The sequence below is a fragment of the Notolabrus celidotus genome, chromosome 8, assembly GCF_009762535.1.
Source record: "Notolabrus celidotus isolate fNotCel1 chromosome 8, fNotCel1.pri, whole genome shotgun sequence".
NCBI lineage: Eukaryota > Metazoa > Chordata > Actinopteri > Labriformes > Labridae > Notolabrus > Notolabrus celidotus.
Genome location: NC_048279.1, coordinates 9,928,890 through 9,949,797, shown reverse-complemented (window position 1 = coordinate 9,949,797; position 20,908 = coordinate 9,928,890). Strand labels below are relative to the sequence as shown.

Genomic DNA, 20,908 nt, shown 5'->3' with positions numbered 1-20,908 from the left:
TTCATTTGATGCAGATGCTCAGTTATAGAAAGTTCAATGCTTCCTGTGATAGTTCTCTCTCTATTCCTTCTCTATTCTACAATTCTGGTAAAGATGCTGCAGTAGCCTGTGTATGTCAACAAAGCTGTCAATCATGACATTGTATCCCCTCTTTTCACATCAAATAACTTGTATAACCAAACTTCTTTAACAATACATTGAACATAGATAAGCACAATAAGAAGTGACTCCAATGAAAGAAAGCATATTCAGAAAATTTTATTTGACACATATTTAGATTTTTTGTATGACCCATGTCCTATAATTGAGGAATGGAGGCTTTATTCCTATACCTTGGTCTACAGCCAGTTATTGGAGCGAATTCCAAACCTTTTAGCTTCACTTTGGTTGAGCTTTTTTAGGTCCATTTATATACTTTTTTTTTGTCTGTAAGCCAAACAAATTAATTTTAATTGTCGACATGTTTCTCTTACTGTGACCTTTTGATATTAAAAGTTTAAGACGACATTCATTTCATTCACAGATGACATTCAAATGTGTAAGGATTCACAAGTCTGGAGGATTTTTGTTGGACAGTAATCATTTATATTTATGTCAAAATATCTTGAAGGTCCAGTTTACTTATTTTATTTTGAAACTTTTACCCCGGAAGTGAAATATCTGTTGCTGTTGGACAAACAGCCGCTGACGCTGCTAGCACCGCGGCCGATAACAACGACCGCAGAGCTAACATTTATAAGACCTCTTGAATTGGCTTCGTGTAAACAACTTACGCCTTTCTCTCTCGTGATTTAGGGCAACGTTAGTCACTTTGCTGTGGCGAACGTTATGCCTCATTTATTGTCAAGGCTTAGGTTGCATTCTTAGCATTAGCCTCAGAGCAAAGGTCTGACTGCCAGACATGGAGACTCGGGGTGTCGAGGACATGTTTGATTTCCGTCGGTAAGTCACGATATTTGTCTTCAATCATCTACTAACACTTGTTGATCACAGATGTAATGACATTAAGGGTTGATTGAGATGATGAAGAGTATACAGCACACTGATTTCAGGGACACCCATCGGCGAGCTAACTACTTGAAGCTAACGCAGCCAAACAACGAGAGATCCTTTATAAAACATTATCACCACTCTCAGCCTAGCTTTGTGGTGATGAATATAACTTACACGATTAGTTTTGATGTATCTTATAATGAAAGTTTGTACAGTTTTAATATCTGGGTGCATAGCGCGTCTACTAGCTAGCTTAGATAGTTATTAAACTTACTACATGGTAATAACACACACTGGATGTAAGGCCTTAAAGCGCGGGGGGACTTATTGTGTTGTCTTTGTATACAGAAGATTTTATCTATGGTCCCTCTTGTGATATCCAGCCTAGTCTGCTAATGATTAAAGACACGTGTAATAACGTGTGAAACTGGAGCTGCGGACTTTGGTTAAATGCATGACTGACTACTGCAGGTCGTCGTCACCTTATTGTGAAAGGATTTCCCATCGTGATCCATTAAATGTGATATATTTACTTTAATTAATGATCACATGATGTAAATAAAGTAAACATCAGCTGCGGAAGCGTAAAGCTACGTGGCATGTTGTTGTCGCGTTAGGAAAAGTTCAGATCAGTGGAGCTCTATGATCCAGCTTTCTTGTTATACAACATATTCTGCATTGTGTTATAACGTGAAATGTTTATTTAATGATACATTTTTATCAAGTTGTAATGTTACAATGTAAGCTGGACTTATTCTGATATGCACAGCCCATGGTATGTGTGGTTGTGATTTAGCGAATGGAATTATGCAGTGAATTGATACTTGGATACTTACAATGTCACGTGCTTCAAAATTATGCAATCTGTTATGTTGTGTCTGATAGAATCCTAAAAGTTGCAAAGCTTTGTATAATAGACCTACAGGAATAACTTTAACCATATAGTTCTGCAAGAGAAAGAGAGAGAGCAAGTGTAGTCAATGAATACAAGGTGGGGGAACAAAGTTACTGGATGTTATTTTTTGATTGTTTATGTAATATTACTGCTGAGAAATGCAAACTTAAGGAATTAATATGCAACAATTGTAGAAATGTGGAAAAAGAATAGTTCAATTTACAGGATAAATTATATAAATAGTATATGACAGTATATTGCATTGAGTGCAGCACTGGTCACCTGATTTATATAACCTACTGACAGGATATCTCAAAGTAAAACACATCAACATCTAAATGTTCACATTTATTACAACATAAAGTTTCACAGTACCAAACTTAAAACTTTAATATGATACAAGTTATATTAAAAATGCAACAATACTGACACATTTTCAATACAACAGCAACAATAATACAAAAAATTATGGGCAACTTCATTTGGAACTCTGTTTTTAAATTACAATCTGTTCAGAGTACTGGTGAAGTCAAAGTATTAAAAACATGCCAGATCATTTGTAATAATACTGTCTACAGTGACTAAAGTCAAAAGGAGGACCCAACCCTCCAAAACAAACAAACACAGACCAACAACAACAAAACCTAACATCTTCTTTGTTTGTAACATCTATGGACGAGTCATAGCAAACAGTCCCAGGTCGGGGCTTCAGGATCACACAAGGGACCAGGTGACATCTCTGCTCCCTGTTGGTCTGCCACAGACACAAATGTTGCTCGTGTATCTTGATGAGACACCAAAGGGACTTACAGTGTTAGTTAGTTAATTCGTTATTGCGTACATACTCACTGGAGCGGTCTGTGTTGTTGCTGTGTAGGAGCTGCATGTGAAACAGAGGATCGGTGTAGAGAGGAACACACACACACACACACACACACACACACACACACACACACACACACACACACACACACACACACACACACACGGAGAGCAGCTGCAAACAGACAGAATCAAGCGTCTTCCTGTGCTTTTGTGCAGATTTGAGGAAGAGTTTTTAAATTCTATAGAGCATTAAAACTTTGAAACAATGAGAAAATGATGTTTTTATATCGTAGCTTTAATATGTTATCATAATTAAAAAACATCATAATGTTTAGCTGTTTAGTTTTGTCCTGTTGTGCAGCAGTAATACTCTTCCTACACAGTTTCTCTGTATGACATGTATGTCACACATCTGTCTCTGGATACTATTTTGAAACACATCACAGCTGCTGAAATGAAGAACAGTAGTTTGTGGTTTAACAGTGAACAAGGCCTCCAGAAGGCTTCTGCTTTGTTTGTTCTCTCTGATTAAACTCTGTTCTCTACTCCTATTATTATTATTTTCATTCTAATAAATACGGTCTCTCTGGAGCAAAACCACACGGACATTTCACATGTTCAACTTTCCTTGACTGCCACTAGTCTAACGTTGCTTCTTCTATTCACAGGTTTCCTAAAGACACAATAATCCTTTTGCTGTTGCTGGTTTACTTTCCTGTTGGCGTTTGTTTGATGCTCATACGGATCTTCATCGGAGTTCATGTGTTCCTGGTCAGCTGTGCACTTCCAGAAAGTTTTGTCAGAAGGCAAGTATTTGATCAAATGTATACATGATTAAATATCTTCATTTTAGTTTATTTGATTAGGACAATACCCATTAATCAACATTTCAACAGTATGCCTCAATGTAATTATGCCGGAACGATAGCTAAATTTCATCCTTAGTCCTAAGGAAGGTACTCACATAAAACATAAAACAACAAGATTCAAAATTACAGGATGTCACAAAAAAGTTCACAGGACACTACACGAAATGCAACCCTTGAAAGACAAGTCCCACGACAAATACTGTTAATTTAAAAACATTAAAATTAAAATCCTTTGCTGGCCTGTTTTTTAAACGATGAAATAAATTTAGAAAAACACATAGATAATAAATATTCAACATCCTCTATTTAAATTCTCTGAGTGGAAAGCTTAAAACAGCCTCTTCCCCATGACTACTGTTAAAATGACACTGTGATCATGATGTCTCTGAATTTGTCAGTACAAGACTTTGGAGTAAGTTACCCTAAAATAATCAGAAGTGACACCTATGCTTTTATTTTGCATTTATTAATTAGTATCGATATTTTATTAGAGTAATTGATACTCAAATGAGTAGTGTGTAAATATCGATATATCGATACGCCCACCACTAGTAAGAGTGTCAACCACAGGGGAACCAGTCTGCTCGGCCCTTTGTAGAGAAACCAGTCAGAGAACTGGAACAGAAACTAGGCTAACAACAGCTGCATATTGAGTTGGCTGTATGTAATGTAGCTCATTTTAAGAAAGTCCAACCCAAACACTAATGTTGGTGCAAATATACGATATATAGGGCATTTCCAGCGCTTTACATGACCGTCAGAAAGCCCATTTGATTTTGCACTATTCATGGACAACACAACAACACTTATGAGTTCCAGAAGAACCAGATTCAACAGACCAAAAGAGAAAAGGAAGAAACTTCTGGAGAGCAGGAGAGAAACGTGAACTGTGAGCCCACGTTTACAAATCCAGAGAGATCCTGCTGTCAGGAGTGGGACTGGGTAACAAAAGTACTTCAGGACCTTTCTATATCAGAGGATACCAGTGGCTCACATGTGACTAGAGCTTACTGTCTCACTGAACACTGCTGCTTCACCCACTCTCTTCAGTGTGCTGAAGTTAAATCAGTGTACTGAGGAAAAGTCAAGTTACATTGTAAACCCGATCAGCTGATCAGTGTGCAGCAGGCTGAGGAACACATACGTGAATAGTGCAACAACAAATGGGCTCTCTGATGGGATTCCTCATACAACCATCTTTAAAAAAAACTATCCCTTCTGATAGTTGATGTCAAAACATGCTACATATTACATACTGTAAATCCTGCATCATCCTGCCATTATAACCTTGTACAGTTAAAATGACTGCAATAAATCCAGTCAGCCCATTAAAAACCATTACAGTGGATTACTGCTTAATATATATGGTATGATTTGTGCATGTCAAACTATGACCTCTTTTAAACGAGTCCTGACTCTAACTTAATGCTTATATTAAAGTAATGATTGGTGTCCACAAACCTTAGACCTTTGAATGACTTGATGTTTCTGAAAATGAGAAGAGAGGAGAAAACAGAATGCTGAGCTCCTTTAACAGCATGTTATTAAGACTGATTTACTCAATGTGGATGACAGCCCATGTTTACACCTGTCTCTACGTCTGCTCTGTGTTTAGATTTATTGTTAGGATAATGTGCTCAGTCCTGGGGATGCATGTGAGACAAAGAAACCCACGCTCCAGGGACAAGAACACCAAGCTGTACATATGCAATCATGTGACGGACTTTGACCACAACATAATCAACCTTCTGACCCCTTGCAACACTGTGAGTATTCATCTTTGTTAAATGTCCCTTAAAGCATTATAATAACAACATAGAAATACTTTTTTATCACACTGCAGTTATGTACTGACTGTGGGATGGACATTTTCCACTTACAGTTAAATTGTATGTACAACAGCTGCAGGGTTAATACAACCTTGAGTCACTGATAGCCGTAGAAGAGACCTATGAAGTCATTTGTTTACTGTGTTGTTTTTTGTTCTTTTATTTGTTTTAAGTGGGGCACAATGGTGAAATCTTAAGTCTCCTGTCAGTGATACATTTCAACCACTGTGAACACACATTAGCAAGGGAGTTTGAACTGCTTTGTGAATTAGTGCATGCATCATTAATTAATAACCAGTCGTACTTAGTGTCCTGGGGTCTCATTTATCACTGTTCTGTACACATAAATCAGGACCTGAAAGCGGTGTGCGCCACTTAGTAACAGAAGCTGTGATTATAAAGTTAAACCTGAAATGAAAATTCTTGGCCGAAACCGAAAATGAGGAAACCAAGGCTGATAACCGAAACACAGAAATAAATTATTATGCCAATTATTAGTACCATTACATTTATGGCTATGACTGTGTACTAATCTCACTTAAATCAAGGATCTCATTGAACATATCAGACAACGAGGGTACCCCTCATCTGGTTCAGAGACAAGTCCTTCTGTTCTCCTCATTCCTGCGCTGTGCACTTCTCCAAGCGGGTTCTCCGCATCCATCGCGGTCTAGATCATTTCTTGTGCACGCTGCTTTATACCCACATCCAAGTAATGATCTTTATAACACGGATCAAGTACAGTTGCGATGAAGTGCAGAGGATCCGAATAGATCACAGTGAAACGTGTGCCGACAGACTCTAAGAGTGTACTTTTCATTGTTTTCACTCCGTGGTCTGTCTGAACCTCTTTGCTTAGAAGACGCTTTAGTGCTGCGATTAAAGGAAGAACAGATGCAGACATGTTGGCCCTTATCCAGAAAGCGCGTACTACTGGCCATGGTTTTTGATTGCGTCCTCACAAAATTCTGTTTCGGCGTGTTGTTTCGGTGATAAAAGTCTTTCAGTGGCCGAATTTTCGGTGCATCCCTAGTGTAAATTACAGCCAGAGACAGCTCTACATACAGTCATTACATATCCTTGTATCCTGATTAGCCCCAAAAGCTGTAGTTCACTAATCAGACTTCTATTAATATGAAGTAAACAAAATCATTTTGCCGTAAATCCCAGAGTGAGGGAGTCCACTTGATTAACAGTAACATGCAGTAACCGTCGCAGGAGGACTGAGTGAACGCAGCAGCAATGTGCTGTAACTCTTCTCTTGGTTGTTAGCTTTATTACCTTTATGACCTCACCCACGAGCACCTCTAATCTGTGTATTAGAAAGCTGATTTCAATGTAGGTTGTTGTTATGATTCACCACTAACTACTCTCCTTATCTACTCTACATGCAGTTTAAATCATGATGCCAATGCACTTACCATTTATGACTGAATAATGTGGGCATGTAGAAGGTAGAATAAGAGGTCGATCCCTGTGCTCACATTTCTGAGTGGAGCATGATTTATTAAAGGTACATTGCGTCAAAGTGTCTCTGCAAAGTTTTATTAATAAGGATTATTTTTGTACTTTGTGGATACGTTCACTTCAATGGATTCTATGCACTGCCTCATTAATGAGACCCCAGGATATCTTTCTCTTCAGTCTGAGTCTTTTACCAGACTATACTACGTCTGTGTTGAAACAGTAAATGTTGTTGTAAGTGTGCTGTGTCTCTCTGCTCTTAAGCCCCAGTTAGAGGGCTCAACAGGCTTTTTGTGCTGGGCCAGAGGCTTCATGGAAATCCATTCATCATCTATCCAAGGAGCGATAGCAGAGACTCTACAGAGATACTGCTCCAGTGAAGGCATCCCACCTCTGCTCCTGTTTCCTGAAGAGGACACCACAAATGGCCGTGCTGGCCTGCTCAAGTTCAGGTTGGTGTTAGCATTCCTGAAGAAGGATCTTATAAGTGTGCTGACACATGTTAGGAAAGGGATCAACAAGTGTTGCTTAATTCATACAGCTTGCTCGATGGTCAACAGTGAAGTATGGATAAGCTCTGGAACACGTGGTGCTGCTATCAGTGTTTTTGTGAAGTAAAATCATCAGAGCAGGATGTAGCTTGCAATTTCTTATCCTCCCTTTAATGATTTTGAAGCTACCTGTGCAACACAGTAAGTAGTTGGGTAACTGCATGTGATAACTTACGGCTTTGTGGCTGACAAATCTAAAACGTTTGAAAGTCTGGGCTCACTTTCAATGTTGAATAAAAAAGCAACCAAATACAAAATCAATCAATCTTTATTTATAAAGCACTAGTTCACAACAGATGTAATCTCAAGACGCTTTACAAACAGAGCAGGTCTAGACCGTAATCTATGTTTTATTATCAACAAAGACCCAACATCAAGACAGGATAAGATCCAGTTCCATCTGGGACAGTTTTTGCTGCGTCCTCTCTGATGCACAGGACTGATCACGGAACAACGCAGCCTCCACATCGATGTAAAGTAGCTGCAGTAAAAAATGACAAATCCACCAAGTGCTGTCCTTCGTAAACATCGGTCCTACTGGAAACATCCATCAATATTGACGGGAGCCTGAAGCGATGTGCAAATTAGGCTGAGGCAACTGCCTGGCACTTAAATAAGCAGGAAAAACCCTGAACATGACCCAGAAAGGGTAGAGACTTCTCTGGACCCTCGTTTAAGATGGACTGAGGTAAGATGATAAACTGTCCTGCAGTCTGACGAATCAAAATGTGAAGACCGTATTATCCTCTGCTCTAAAGAGGAGAGGGACCACCCAGCTTGTTATCAGTTCACAATCCAAAAACCAACACTTGTAATATGGGGATGTATAAGTGCCCATGGAAAGGTAGCTTTCACATCTATCTATACAGGTTTATGAGCAACATGTGCCAACATTCAGACGATGCGTTTTTCAGGGAGGACCTCGCACATTTCTGTAAGACAATGCCAAACCACATTCTGCACATTCTACGTATGACAACAGCGTGGCTCAGTAGTAGAAGAGTCCGGGTGCTAAACTGGTCTGCCTGCAGTATCAACTTATCATTCACTGAAAAATGACGGGGCATCATGAAACGAAAATTTAACAAAGGAGACTCCAAGCTGTTGAGCAGCTGAAATCCTTTATCAGGCAAGAATGTGACTTTCAAAACTCCAGAAACGGGTCTCCTGGGTTCACAACATTTAAATTGTTGTTAAAGAGGCAATGATGCCACACAATTAGAACAACATGCCTCTGTCCAGACTGTTTTAAATGGCGTTGCTTTTTTAATTTCCACATCTGATATGTTGTTTTTGCTCAAATTTTTATCAACATTTTACACAGTGACTCAGCTTTTTTTTTTCTGTGATCATTTTTTATTAGTAGTATTTTTTTCCACAACAAATAAATCCAAATCCCAGCTTTTTTAAATTAGAGTTGTATTTGTGGATAGGTATATGAGAGTTACCTCTGGCAACATCAAGGAGCAAATGAGATGTTCTGTTAATCTCAAAGAGTGCACTGTGACTTAACCAGCTGCTGCATATGCTGTACCTTCAGCACAGACTTTTGTTTGTGGGCATGCAAGAGTCCCTTGTTTTTACCAAGATGCCAGTTTTAATGTCTGTCCTCAGTGTAAAAAAACAGATGTTTTCTCATGACGTGTCTGAGAAAGTTAAAGTGTGCCTCCTAACTGTTCAGACTTACATTCCATCACAGTAGAGGGCACCAAAGCACATCAGAACCAGGGATGATCCTATCGACCAGTTTCTCTGTTGAGTAATCAGATATTTAAATTCAGACCAGCTGACGAGTCTACAGGTGAGAAAAAACAAAGGAAACAAGGCACAGTGTGAGATGTATGAAAAGAAGTGGATACAGCAGAAACATGGATTCACTTCCATAATAGGGGATTCCTCCTCGAGAAGAATCCTGTAACAGCTGGTAGAAACATTTTATAATTGGATCAGAGATTTCATAATAGAGGCTTTCGGCATCCTGAACCTCGATTCAGTTCACTCGACATTTAGAGAGCAAATCAGACCAAACCCCCGTCATGCCATGAATGAATCACATCACTAGGGTACTGCCTGATATCCTCAAGTTAACTCCAAAGTTTAGAGAATACTGATGAACTGATTTATTAAACATGATGTAATGTTATTATATCACTCTGTCTTTTTTTCTCAGTAATTTATGACATTCTTTTCTCTCTTTCAGCTCCTGGCCCTTCTCTCTGACTGATTCTATTCAGCCTGTGGCCTTACGGGTGACCAGACCATTGATTGCTCTGGTAATTATTGTAGAATGTGCACTGTACACTTAAGAGTAGAGGGAAACATTATCATGATATGATTATCCTGTACTAAACCACTTATTTTTAAGGTTACATTTTGCACCGAGTATCTTGAGTGTTTTGCAACTGCTTCAATAAGGCACACAGATTACAAACTGAAATGTGAACATACAGTAGAAGAAACAAATCATAGAGGTAAAAAAATATTTTGAACACAGTTTGAAAACGGGCAACATTCCCTTGAAGTAAGCTGATTAGTGCAGTAGCTGAAATCTAACCCAGTTATCTCAGTACCGGGAATAACTCTGTCTTGAGTTACTTTTTGCAGCTACAGCTAAAGACGTGCTTCTGTAAACACTGGAGATATTTAAAATGATGGGCAGATCATATGTGTCAGCAGAATATCATGCCACAGTTAAAACGTTGGTACACTCTCCAGTCTGTTCACACATTTATTGACAAACATGTTAGAGAGTGATGGCTGACTTTGTTGTGTTTTGTCCGTCCACAGAGTACACCAGTGTCCAGTTGGCTGATGGAGCTTTTGTGGACATTTTTTGCCCCATGTACAGTGTATCATGTAAGGTACTAAATAATTTGTATCATTATTTCCATCTATTAGTTGAATCCTAATGTTGGTAAAGAAGTTTCTTCAAAATGAGATGCTGATGCTGAGTCATGGAAGCTAAACTTATATACTGTATTAAGAAAACAAGCAGATAAACCGCTGTCCGGAAGAAGTTCGGCTCAGCTCGGCTGATGCCACGCCCAGCCAGTACTGCTGATTAATAAACATGATTACTGAAATGCTGAGTTAGGACAGTCAGTTGTTGCTTTTCAACATGTTAGTTATCAAAGCAGTCGTTCAGACCTAGAGTTAACTTGCTTCCTGGGTGATCAGATCACAAGTGGACACCTCAAAGTACGAGCAATCACGCTTGACACCGACATGCAGGTCCAAATGTGTTTGATCACTTTTATCTCCATATGCAATTAAACAGCAACACCTTTTCACCTTTAACAGCCTTTTAAAACATCAAATAAAAAACTGTGATGTTTGTAACACAGAGAGGAGAACAGCTGAGCTCACATGGGGGGAGGGACAGAGGAACACTTTGTGTAGTCATGAATCCTGATGTTCTTCTGCTGCTCTGTGGAGAACTCCACCACACATTATACATGCACATCACTTCTATAAATCATTACAGAATAATAATGTACACACAACCAGACCCTGAGGATAGATGTGTTCCAGACCACTTCTGTATATGGCCTGAGCGGTCAGATCTTAGGACGCATTGAGGTGTGCTTCTACCTGCAACTTGAGGCTGTCCACTTGTGATCACCCAGGACAGATGCTAATACCAGTTATAATCAGGGCCAGTTGTTGTCAGAGTAACTTGTGTGTTTTTCTTGTTTATCCCAGTTGGCTCCCAGCCATATCAAGACAAGATGGTGAGTCGATGCAGGAGTTTGCCAACAAAGTCCAGGAGGTAAAACCAATGTTTTTCAGGGTGGTAGAATCATGAAGGGTTAGATTTGTGTGGGGTAAAAACACTGAGGAAAAAAAGTGCTTTAAACTAATGCACAACTGAGGTGACTTGGTTCTCCTGGCCTCAGCATCTACAGGTGTGTCTCATAAAAGTAGAATGCCATAAAAAAAAGGTAATACTTTCAAAGGGGACTTGTTCATTTCGATATTGTTCCCTAAAAGCAAAATGAATCATACTTTTGATATCTTCTTCACACTTTTTCTATCTGAATGCCAGATTGCCTTATCCTGTCTGCTTCCCCAGCAGCACTTAAACACTAAAGGTGCGTGTTATGTGTGACTTTGATTACAGCTGCTAGCCGGTGAACTTGGTTTGGTGTCCACCAAGATCACGAAAGCCGATAAAGCAGAGCACATTAAAAGGAAACGACATACTGCACCACAAACATCGACAAGTAAGTACATCGAGTGAAGTCAGAGTAGATCCAGTTGCTCTTATTCACGTTAACATTCAGCTGATAGGGTTTAGACCTGTTGATGGATGTCAGCTGATGTTGTCGTTTACTTTAGATGTCGGACCTGCATCTATCGGCCTCGGTTTCATGGTCCAGAGTTTGGGCACAGATGATCATCAGATTGCCAAAATGGCCCAACAGGTGAAGGACGTGCTACCTCATGTCCCTCTGAATGTAATCACCAAGGACTTAGGTAAGGTTTCAAGTTACCTTTATATTAACCCCATAATCCTGCCGGCCACTTTCTGTCCTACTATTACCTAAAACAGCCTATCTACTCTGCTTTAGCCATAGATTTAGATTTGGAATGCCCATTAACGCTTGTATCCTGACTGTTTGCAGCAAAAACCAATTGTGTTGACGCAACCATAACAAACTTGCTTGAGAACAAGGAGGATCCCCAAATGGAGGCAACCGGGACATCATCTTCAGGGTCTTCAGAGAACAGCTCCTTTCCCTCTGGTTCTGTGCCCACCATAAAGGTTCGATCATTCATCATGCTGCATGACCTTAGCTCTTTAACAAGTTATTTATAATCACTACAAGATTCATTCTCCTAGAAATGTAGGAGGGTGTTAGAATTTGCACATAAAGAGTTGAATATGTCACATTGGAGCCAAGCTACTTGATATGAAACATTAATTTGTTTTAAATACTTTCTGAAACTGATGCATTTTTTTTATTTCACTCACAGCCTGCTGCCAAATCTTTTGGGAAATCACCATCTGACAGACATCTGTCTCTCAAAGAGAGGAAAGAAGCACTCTATAATTTTGCAAGAAGGTAAAGATTTACTGTCCTTAGCTCCGTTATAATGATGTTTTATTGTTTGCAGGGCAGCAGGATATATTTAAGGTTGCATTAACAACTGAGAGCTACACTTGGTAGGAAATAATCTGTTAGGATCTAACTTTTGTTGAGTCAAATATTTCTAGGTCATGAAATGATCCACGTCTGCTCAGGTCATGTTGACAGAACGCCACAGCAACAGCCAAAGCAACTTCATCAGCAACATGTTGAAGATATGCTAAAGTTAACTGTTCTACTAACTGTACTGTATTTAGAGATCTGCTTGGATCCATTGCTCAGGTGCTGACTGATCAGTCATGATTCTACAGACTGTAGTCTTGTGTAAAGATAAACCTGTTGTCACTAATATAGGTCCTGTAGATTTGTTCTGAAAACCAGACTCTAAAACAGTGAAGGAGAAAGACATTAAACAAGCTGACTGACCAAGAAAGGATTTCAGACTTAGTAACCAAAATGTCCCTATACATGTATCCTTGATCTATCTTGGTGTTTGCCTCACAACATTGGAGTAAATCTGACCTTAGGTACAATCTTTTAGTCAAGGACCAGACCAGGCATGTGAAGGGTTACACAAGGGGATCCCCTCCTTTAGTAATTAACCCCTGAATTGCTCATAGGCTTATTAGGGCTGACCCAATTAATTTCAGAGATGCTTAAAACAAGGGTTACCAAAATGGTCAACGAAAAGGACAAGTGTTCAAAGATATGTAACAGCTGATGCTGCTGCAAAGCAACGATAAACAGTGTAGCCCTTCAGTCTTAGGTAAGCTTGCTATCCAGTGCTTTTGATATTAAAACTGACATGTTGGGGTATTTCTCTCTCTGGCATTTCTTCACATTATTTTTAGGTCATCTGCGTGGCATCATGTAGTGAGTGGGATTTTCATTGCTGGTAGGATTTAAAATGGCCTGTCCTCTGAGCCTGTCCTTGTGGTCTTCTCTCCCTGGAATTAAGCTCAGTCAGTCCCCATAGAACAACTGTTAACAGAGTCTGACTAGCTGGTGAACACAGTGTAGCTTCAACAGAGCCAGATATTTTATCTTGAGTTTTTGGGAACCTAAAAGAGTGAGTATTATACATAAGTACAATTGAAATGGGTGGTGATGATCCTCTTATTTACTGCTGGATGTGTTAATAAGCAGTAAAACTGTTTGTTTAGTATGTTTGAGCCAAGTTTTATTGTTCTGGTGATTTTGCCTGCAAGGGACCAAAACGCCCCCAGTTTTGGATTTCAGCTAAATAGTAATGTTAGATGTCTACTGTCTTCACCTTACATACAAAATATGCTACAGGAAAACAAAACTAGTGGCTGATAGTATGTCTGCAGGAAAAAGTGATTCTGTATTTTTTAGGTGACACCCCCTCCCTCTGTGGTAGATTCATTTTACAGTCTGAAAGTGTAACAAAGTTTTGGACACAAACCATTTATACCAGATGTGTGTGTCAAACAGATAAACTTACATTGAAGACTTGGTCCTGATTTTAAACCCTGATTGGTTTTATTTTTGTCCTCATTCAGACGCTACATTGAAAACATGGATTGGATCAAGAGGACAGTCACTGAGCACACTTTGGGTCAAGCCATCGACACGTCGGAGAGAAACATATTCAACTCGCATTGCTTTCTAATTTGAATGATGACTTTTATATATTCTGTCAACAGGTTTGGATAAACGACAGATTTGTTTGATGCAATATTGAACACAAGTATTGAGAACATATAAACATTGATGGAATGGTAATTCTGCATGTGTTGATTCGTCATTCTGACTGATACATATTTTGATATCAATTTGTATTATGATCCACTGACTGTGAATCATCTATTTATTTTTATAATGTCCAGGGACGTCAATGAAAATAAAGTTCAGTTTGACTGTAAGACATGTGGCTGATACTGTTTCAGTAGAACATTTTCCTATTGGCCAATGTATTTTATTGAATAGGAAATAATTACAATTTACCTGTAAATGGAATATAACCTCTAGGTGTAGTATTCATTTATACATTTACTGGATGATGTTGTTTGTAGAAGTTTCCAATGCATGAGTGAATTCCCCCCAATAACATAATGACCAGTATGGGAGACAGAATTTTACTCTGGTGGCTTCAGGTTCCGTATCAGTTCTAGATGAGTATACATTACACAAACACACTCGCACACGAACTTAAAGGAATATATTAAAATTTTTCAATGTGAGCCTGAAGATATCAACACCTGCTCAAGCCAAGAGAAGATGGCATGTGGCATTCGCCTGTGTTCGAAGACGTAGGATACTGCAAATGCCATACCAAGTGGAGGACGATGAAAGATTAATTTTAAAACATCCAAAGCAAAATACTCTTGAAATTAAACAAATTGTTTAACCCCCCTGTAATGTTCGTTCTTAGGAACAACAATAATGTTCCTGGGTCAGCTTGACCCGGAGCCTATTTAATGATTCAAAAGTGTCAGAACCCCGAAAAAATCCAGATAAATATTTTTTAAATCTCATTATTAACTCCATTTCCTAATCATTTAAATCAATATTTAGTGCATTGGTGTCCTTTAATTATCACAGATCATAGTTCAATGAGGATAACTCACTCGTTTTTTAAGAAAATTCATGTTAAAACTTTTGCTTATGTACATTGGAAAGTGATTGGGTAGAAATATGTAACACAGTTTCAAAGAAACAATTGGTATTTAACACTTCTGACCCCTTTTAGCCTCCACTTTGACTGCAGGGTCAAATTGACCCACGATCAGTATGTGATATAAACATGCAGTTGTTGCAAATGTGTGAAATTAACCATTTAATTTATTTGTTGTTCACACTAATTAAACCAAGCAGAATAAATTTCATAAATAAAATTACTTTAAACAATTTTCTTTTTTTCTTTTTTTTTTTTTTTACATTTTTGAACTTTAGAATGGGTCAATTTGACCCGCAACACAACAGGAGGGTTAACACGTCTGTTACGTGAGTAAAGTCATGTGTGGACGATACCTTAGCCTCCATATTTGTGTCAAACAGAACTCTCTGGGTAAGAGAACCCATATTTTCCGCGGTACCTAAACGCATCGCTGTCGCATCACCGGAAGTTGCGTTCTCCTCCTTCCTCGCGGCAGGCGGACGTGATCAAGCTAGCAGCGACTAAAACACAATGTCAGGTATCCTGGAACCTTTAGATGAGCCTGTAGACGTCAAGGAGGACAGAGAGTTTGATGTACAGACTGAAGACAACCTCTGCGATGATTTCTTCCAACGACCCGACTCGATATATTTTACAGGTAGTGTTTTTACACCTTTCCTTGAATGTTTGGGTGCCTAGCTTAGTAGCTGCTCTCACTATAGGCGGCTAACATCACATCATCAAGTTGAGTAAATGACATGATTTAGTTATGTTTAAAAGGTTAAAGTTTTCCCGTAAGTTCATTACTACTGTGTACTCTGCGACAGTGTTATCGGTGGACTAACCAGGACGTTCATATGTGCTTTAGAGACAGAAAGGAGTGGGCTGACCTGGATCCTGTTCCCCAGGATGATGGACCAAATCCCGTTGTGAAGATCGCCTACTCTGAGAAGTGTAAGCTTGTTGTGATTGTCTTCAGAGAGAGAGAGAGAGGAGAGGAGACGGGGTGACATAGAAAACTTAATAGAAGTGAAATGAAAGAGCAAACTCACGCAGATTCACCAACAGTAGCATTTCACACAACACGCGTGTGATAAGTTGAACTATTATTTACCGTTACCCTGTCAACACAGAGATCAGTCCGCAGAGATATTAATGTCATGTTTTCCAACAGTCGCAGATGTTTATGACTACTTCCGTGCACTCTTGAAGAATAACGAGAGAAGCGAGCGGGCTTTCGCTTTGACGGCAGATGCCATTGAGCTGAATGCTGCCAATTACACCGTTTGGTGAGCAATGACTCTTACATTTTACAATATGTAATTTTCAAAATAAAAGCAGGAGGGAGCACTTCCTGTTTGAAATAATATTTATTAAAACTGTTATAGGAGAGTATGTTTGTGAAACTCCTTCAAACTATCTATAGATCTCAAGCTGTAATGTACAGTGGTGGCCAATATGATTAGAACACCTGACAGATCTGAACAAATTGACCTTTTTTTCCACCAAAACTTGATTTCATTTTATAATGTTCATGAAACATGCAGATGGTTGCTCTGAGCACAACAAATATCAGATGAAGTGAGTCCTACTATTTTTTATCCACTTTAACTTTAATATTGGTTTGTTCACCTTCTGCATCAACTACAGCAGCACATCTCTCTGACACAGTGTCATATATTTCCAGAGAACTTCAACACTAATGTTACCTCATGCCTTCTGTAACTCAAACCAAAAGCTTTCCTTTGAATGTACGATAGATCTGTCCAGTTTATTTTCCAACTCGACCCAAATTTGCTCAATAAGTCATCTTGGAAAATGAATCCAGGCCCAATAAGGCAAATCCCAGATGGCACTCTGTGCATCACCAGAATATTGTGGTCTACTTTTCTTAGCCATGAATCCATACATTTTCACTAAGTCACCTGTTCCTGAGACTGCAATGGCATTTTGAGATGCTTCACTTGTCTGTCTGAAATTTTCTTTTTTCTACTTCTCCCCTTTTGGTTCTGGTGTGATTGGTGGCACCATGGCGGTCTAAAGTGTACTTTACGGTGCTTGGATTGCATCTAAAGTCCCTGACCATGCGGCGGTAACTCCAGCCAGCACCTGTTAGCTTCTTCTTCACCTTAGTCATGTCCAGAGAGCAACATGTGTTCAAGACTACTTAGAGGCTTTGAATTTAAACCAATTGATGGTGTGGCCTCAGAGGCAAAGCCCTGTTGTTACCTATCACTTAATGAGCAGGGCAGGCCTTCTACATTCAAAAGAATCACACAGCCGTGTCCTAAGACTCTAGCATCACCATCAATTTAACCACAATCACACCTTACATTGATTGTCAATGATGTATTTTAATGGCCAGTTCAACCAAACAACTGAAACCACTGAAATATATCAAGTGTTCTAATAATTTTGGCTACCACTGTAGGTGCTTAACGGACTAAGTACAGCCTTGCAATTTCTCAATCACACTCTTACTTCAAATTTAATCTTATGAATAAAAATGACCATATCCTCTGTAAATGTGCATCAAAACAGTTATTTTGTGTGGACATGTGCAGGCACTACAGGCGAGTGCTGCTACAAGCCCTGTCAAAGGACCTGAGGGAGGAGATGAGGTACATCACTGCCATCATAGAGGAGCAACCCAAAAACTACCAAGTCTGGTACGAGCTGGCAAACTAAGTTTAAGCTCTGTGTATTAAAGTTACTGAATAATTACATTACTTGAGAAATTGTTAATGATGAGGTCTAAGTCTTTGTAAAATGAATTAATGTCACTTTTGATCATTTTGTTACATTTGATCAGATAGAAGTAATGAAGAATTGTATGACTGATGGAGTTTCGCTCAGAATACAAACCTAAATGTTGAAACTTCTCTCTCAGGCATCACAGACGTATGGTGGTGGAGTGGCTCAGTGACTCCTCGGAGGAGCTGGAGTTCATTGCGGACATTCTCAGCCAAGATGCAAAGAACTACCACGCCTGGCAGCACAGACAGTGGGTCATTCAGGTAAGTCTTTCACTACAGTTTCAGTTTCCATACCAGTAGAGTACGGCAGACATGAGAAAAACATCTCAAGATTGCCTCTATCATCTTCGGATGTCTGTCTACAACAAAAAACTACTAAATGAATTGAAACTGGAAGAAATAAGGTCCAACTTATTATTATTGAGGGTACTTGTCAGAGGACATTGTAAAGACAGGGATTTAGCAGAATTAGCTTTCCAGTAGCACCATTGTAGACACACAACCTGTGTAGATGCTGCAATGGTAAGAAGTCCTGCAAGGCTGCCTCGTTTGAGTTCAGGACTATAATGAAAGACTGAGGTCACTGTTTGTCTCATGCATGGAGGTACCATGACTAAAAGCACCTTGTGATTGTAAAAACAAGATTGTTGACAACATTTCTCTCGCTTAATTCCCAGGAGTACAAACTGTGGGACAATGAGCTGGAGTTTGTGGAGAGTCTCTTGGAGGAAGATGTGAGAAATAACTCTGCATGGAACCAGAGACATTTTGTTATCTCTCACACAACAGGCTTCTTGGATCAAGCTGTAGTAGAGAGGGAGATTGAGTGAGTACCTTTGAATCAGTCAGTGAGTTATGTACCTCATAAGCTGAATGAAAAGTGATGGCAAATTCTGACTAATTGTTCCTACAATAGATGACTTATATACAAAGAAGCTCAGGTTATATCTGTCTATTTGGCTATACACCCATTCATACATAAACAAAACAACAAAGGGAAATCTTTTCTTGAATGATGAGCATAATTTACTCTTTTTGCTTTTAAAATTTTGTTTTTATTATTTATTTATTTATTTCAAGGGACAGTGCATATTAATGAACATTTCAGCGTAGCATCCATGTAAATATGCCAGAGTTAGCCATAAGGCTAATTTTCATCTGTAGTCCCTGGCAGGTCAAAACAGAGTTCATAACAAATGATAAAGATAAATAGCAGATGAAAACAATACATCATGACAGCATGACAATGTAAACAACAATACATCACAAGAGCATATATAAGTTATTCAAAAGTGCAAATAAGTGCATTAAAGTGCTGTTCAGCATAATAGAGAGATATATGTATGTCCGGAGTTGGACTAAATAAACGTGGACCAACATATCAATGTATCACACAAGTAAAAATACGTACATTACACACAAACACACACACACACACACACACACACACACACACACACACACACACACACACACACACACACACACACACACACACACACACCAAGAGAGAGAGAGAGAGAGAGAGACAGCATTGGATACAAATGAGTGATTACAGACCTGATGTGCCTTGAACCATGGAGCAGAGTATATAAAATAAGTTTTGAGTTGTGACTCATTGGGTTTCTAACTACATGTTTTTGCTGTCTCTTTGTGTAGCTACTGTCTGAGTCAGATCCGGAAGGCTCCCCACAATGAAAGCGTGTGGAATTATTTAAAAGGGTAAGATGTATAGTATGACCTTCTTTTTCTACAGTAAATGTAATAAATGTTTGCACTTTCTCTGACTGTTTTTTATGTTCAATCTGAGAGCGACTTCTTCAAGTGAAATACCTGTAAATTCTTTCACTTGGTCTGACATGATGTTTAAAAACTCTGGTTAACACCAGTGAACAGTATTGTGAATAGATGAGCTCACCAAAGTGTTCCTTCTTGATATATTTTCAAGGATGCTGCAGGACCGAGGGCTGTCATCCCAGCCGGGTTTGGTTGAAAGGATCCTTGAGCTGAAGGAGACACATTGTTCAACTTATCTTCTAGCTTTTCTGTTTGATTGCTACGAGGACGCTTTGGAGACCAGCAGCCAGAAAGAAAATATTGAGGAAGAGGAGCGAAAGGAAACTTTAAAAAGAGCTCTTGAAGTAAGTGCATCTTTTCAGAAAATAGAACCTTGAACCTTTTTGCAAAAACAATCCTGACAGGTCAGATAATGTTTCGATTATGAGACTATTTCATAGCTGATAATTCAAACTCTTTTTTGTGTTTGCTTCCTCCTCTTGAAGATTTGTGAACTTCTGGCCCGTGAGAAGGACACCATCCGCAGGGAGTACTGGCTGTTTTTGGGACGTTCTTTGAAAAGCAAATCTGGAATCAGTGATCCCTTTACTGAGCCTCTGGCAAATGATCCTGACCCGTCAGTTCTTGCATCTGTGAAACCGGCCATGAGCTAGACCTGCACAAGCCTCGCACAGTATCCACTTCTGCCCTGCTTCAAAAATACTATCAAAAGATTCAAGCCATGAGTCTGATGTGTCTGTACTCTGCTGTAGTGTAAGAGTAAGGAATACTCACATGTGAAAGAAGTGGACTCAAACAGATGGATGGAATAAAAACATGGAAACATAGCAGACTTAAAAACATGTGACACAGGATAGAAAAGTTGTAATATACTGTATGTTGATTCTGTCATCTTTTCTCACCCATAAATACTCCATAACAAGATGATCATGTCATGTGGGACATCTGGAACATTTGTCATTTGCTAGTGTTGCTCCTTGTTTGATTATTAATAAATATTTTGTTGTCTTTTAAAACCTAGAAAGTCTGTTTTTGATGAGTCCCCCCCACTCTGAGTGAACCTGTCGGTGTGTTAGCATTCGCACATACGGTACGTGGCATAAACATCTTTGGAAGAACACACTCAAGTTTGATCTCTTAAAGGTGCAGTGTGTGGAAATGGGAATATTAGCGATATCTAGTGGTCAGATTCTAGAATGAACTTGTCCGTTCCTAATCC

General features: G+C 39.1%; 2 protein-coding genes across 2 annotated transcripts; both read left to right on the top strand.

The window, feature by feature from the left end:
* Positions 1-646: 646 nt before the first annotated feature.
* aup1 (AUP1 lipid droplet regulating VLDL assembly factor) lies at positions 647-14,402 on the top strand. The gene is given in 13 exon segments (XM_034689692.1): positions 647-942; positions 3,382-3,519; positions 5,198-5,348; positions 7,140-7,327; positions 9,627-9,699; positions 10,214-10,287; positions 11,129-11,195; positions 11,547-11,649; positions 11,765-11,902; positions 12,052-12,191; positions 12,404-12,492; positions 14,040-14,047; positions 14,050-14,402. Coding segments are annotated over 13 exon segments (1,245 nt in total). The 5' UTR covers positions 647-901; the 3' UTR covers positions 14,085-14,402.
* Positions 14,403-15,579: 1,177 nt separating this feature from the next.
* On the top strand, positions 15,580-20,705 carry fnta (farnesyltransferase, CAAX box, alpha). The gene is made up of 9 exons (XM_034689693.1): positions 15,580-15,794; positions 16,007-16,090; positions 16,311-16,425; positions 17,701-17,805; positions 18,027-18,153; positions 18,570-18,718; positions 19,552-19,614; positions 19,841-20,033; positions 20,175-20,705. The coding sequence occupies exons 1-9, from the start codon at positions 15,668-15,670 to the stop codon at positions 20,340-20,342; spliced, it is 1,131 nt and encodes a 376-aa protein (XP_034545584.1). The 5' UTR covers positions 15,580-15,667; the 3' UTR covers positions 20,343-20,705.
* The last annotated feature ends 203 nt before the right edge of the window (positions 20,706-20,908 follow it).

Excerpts from the sequence above, each read along its gene's own strand:
- fnta (XM_034689693.1), top strand. The coding sequence starts at position 15,668 with ATGTCAGGTATCCTGGAACCTTTAGATGAGCCTGTAGACGTCAAGGAG. Across the intron at positions 16,091-16,310 it reads GATCGCCTACTCTGAGAAGT|TCGCAGATGTTTATGACTAC; the intron begins GTAAGCTTGTTG and ends GTTTTCCAACAG. Across the intron at positions 18,154-18,569 it reads ACAGACAGTGGGTCATTCAG|GAGTACAAACTGTGGGACAA; the intron begins GTAAGTCTTTCA and ends CTTAATTCCCAG.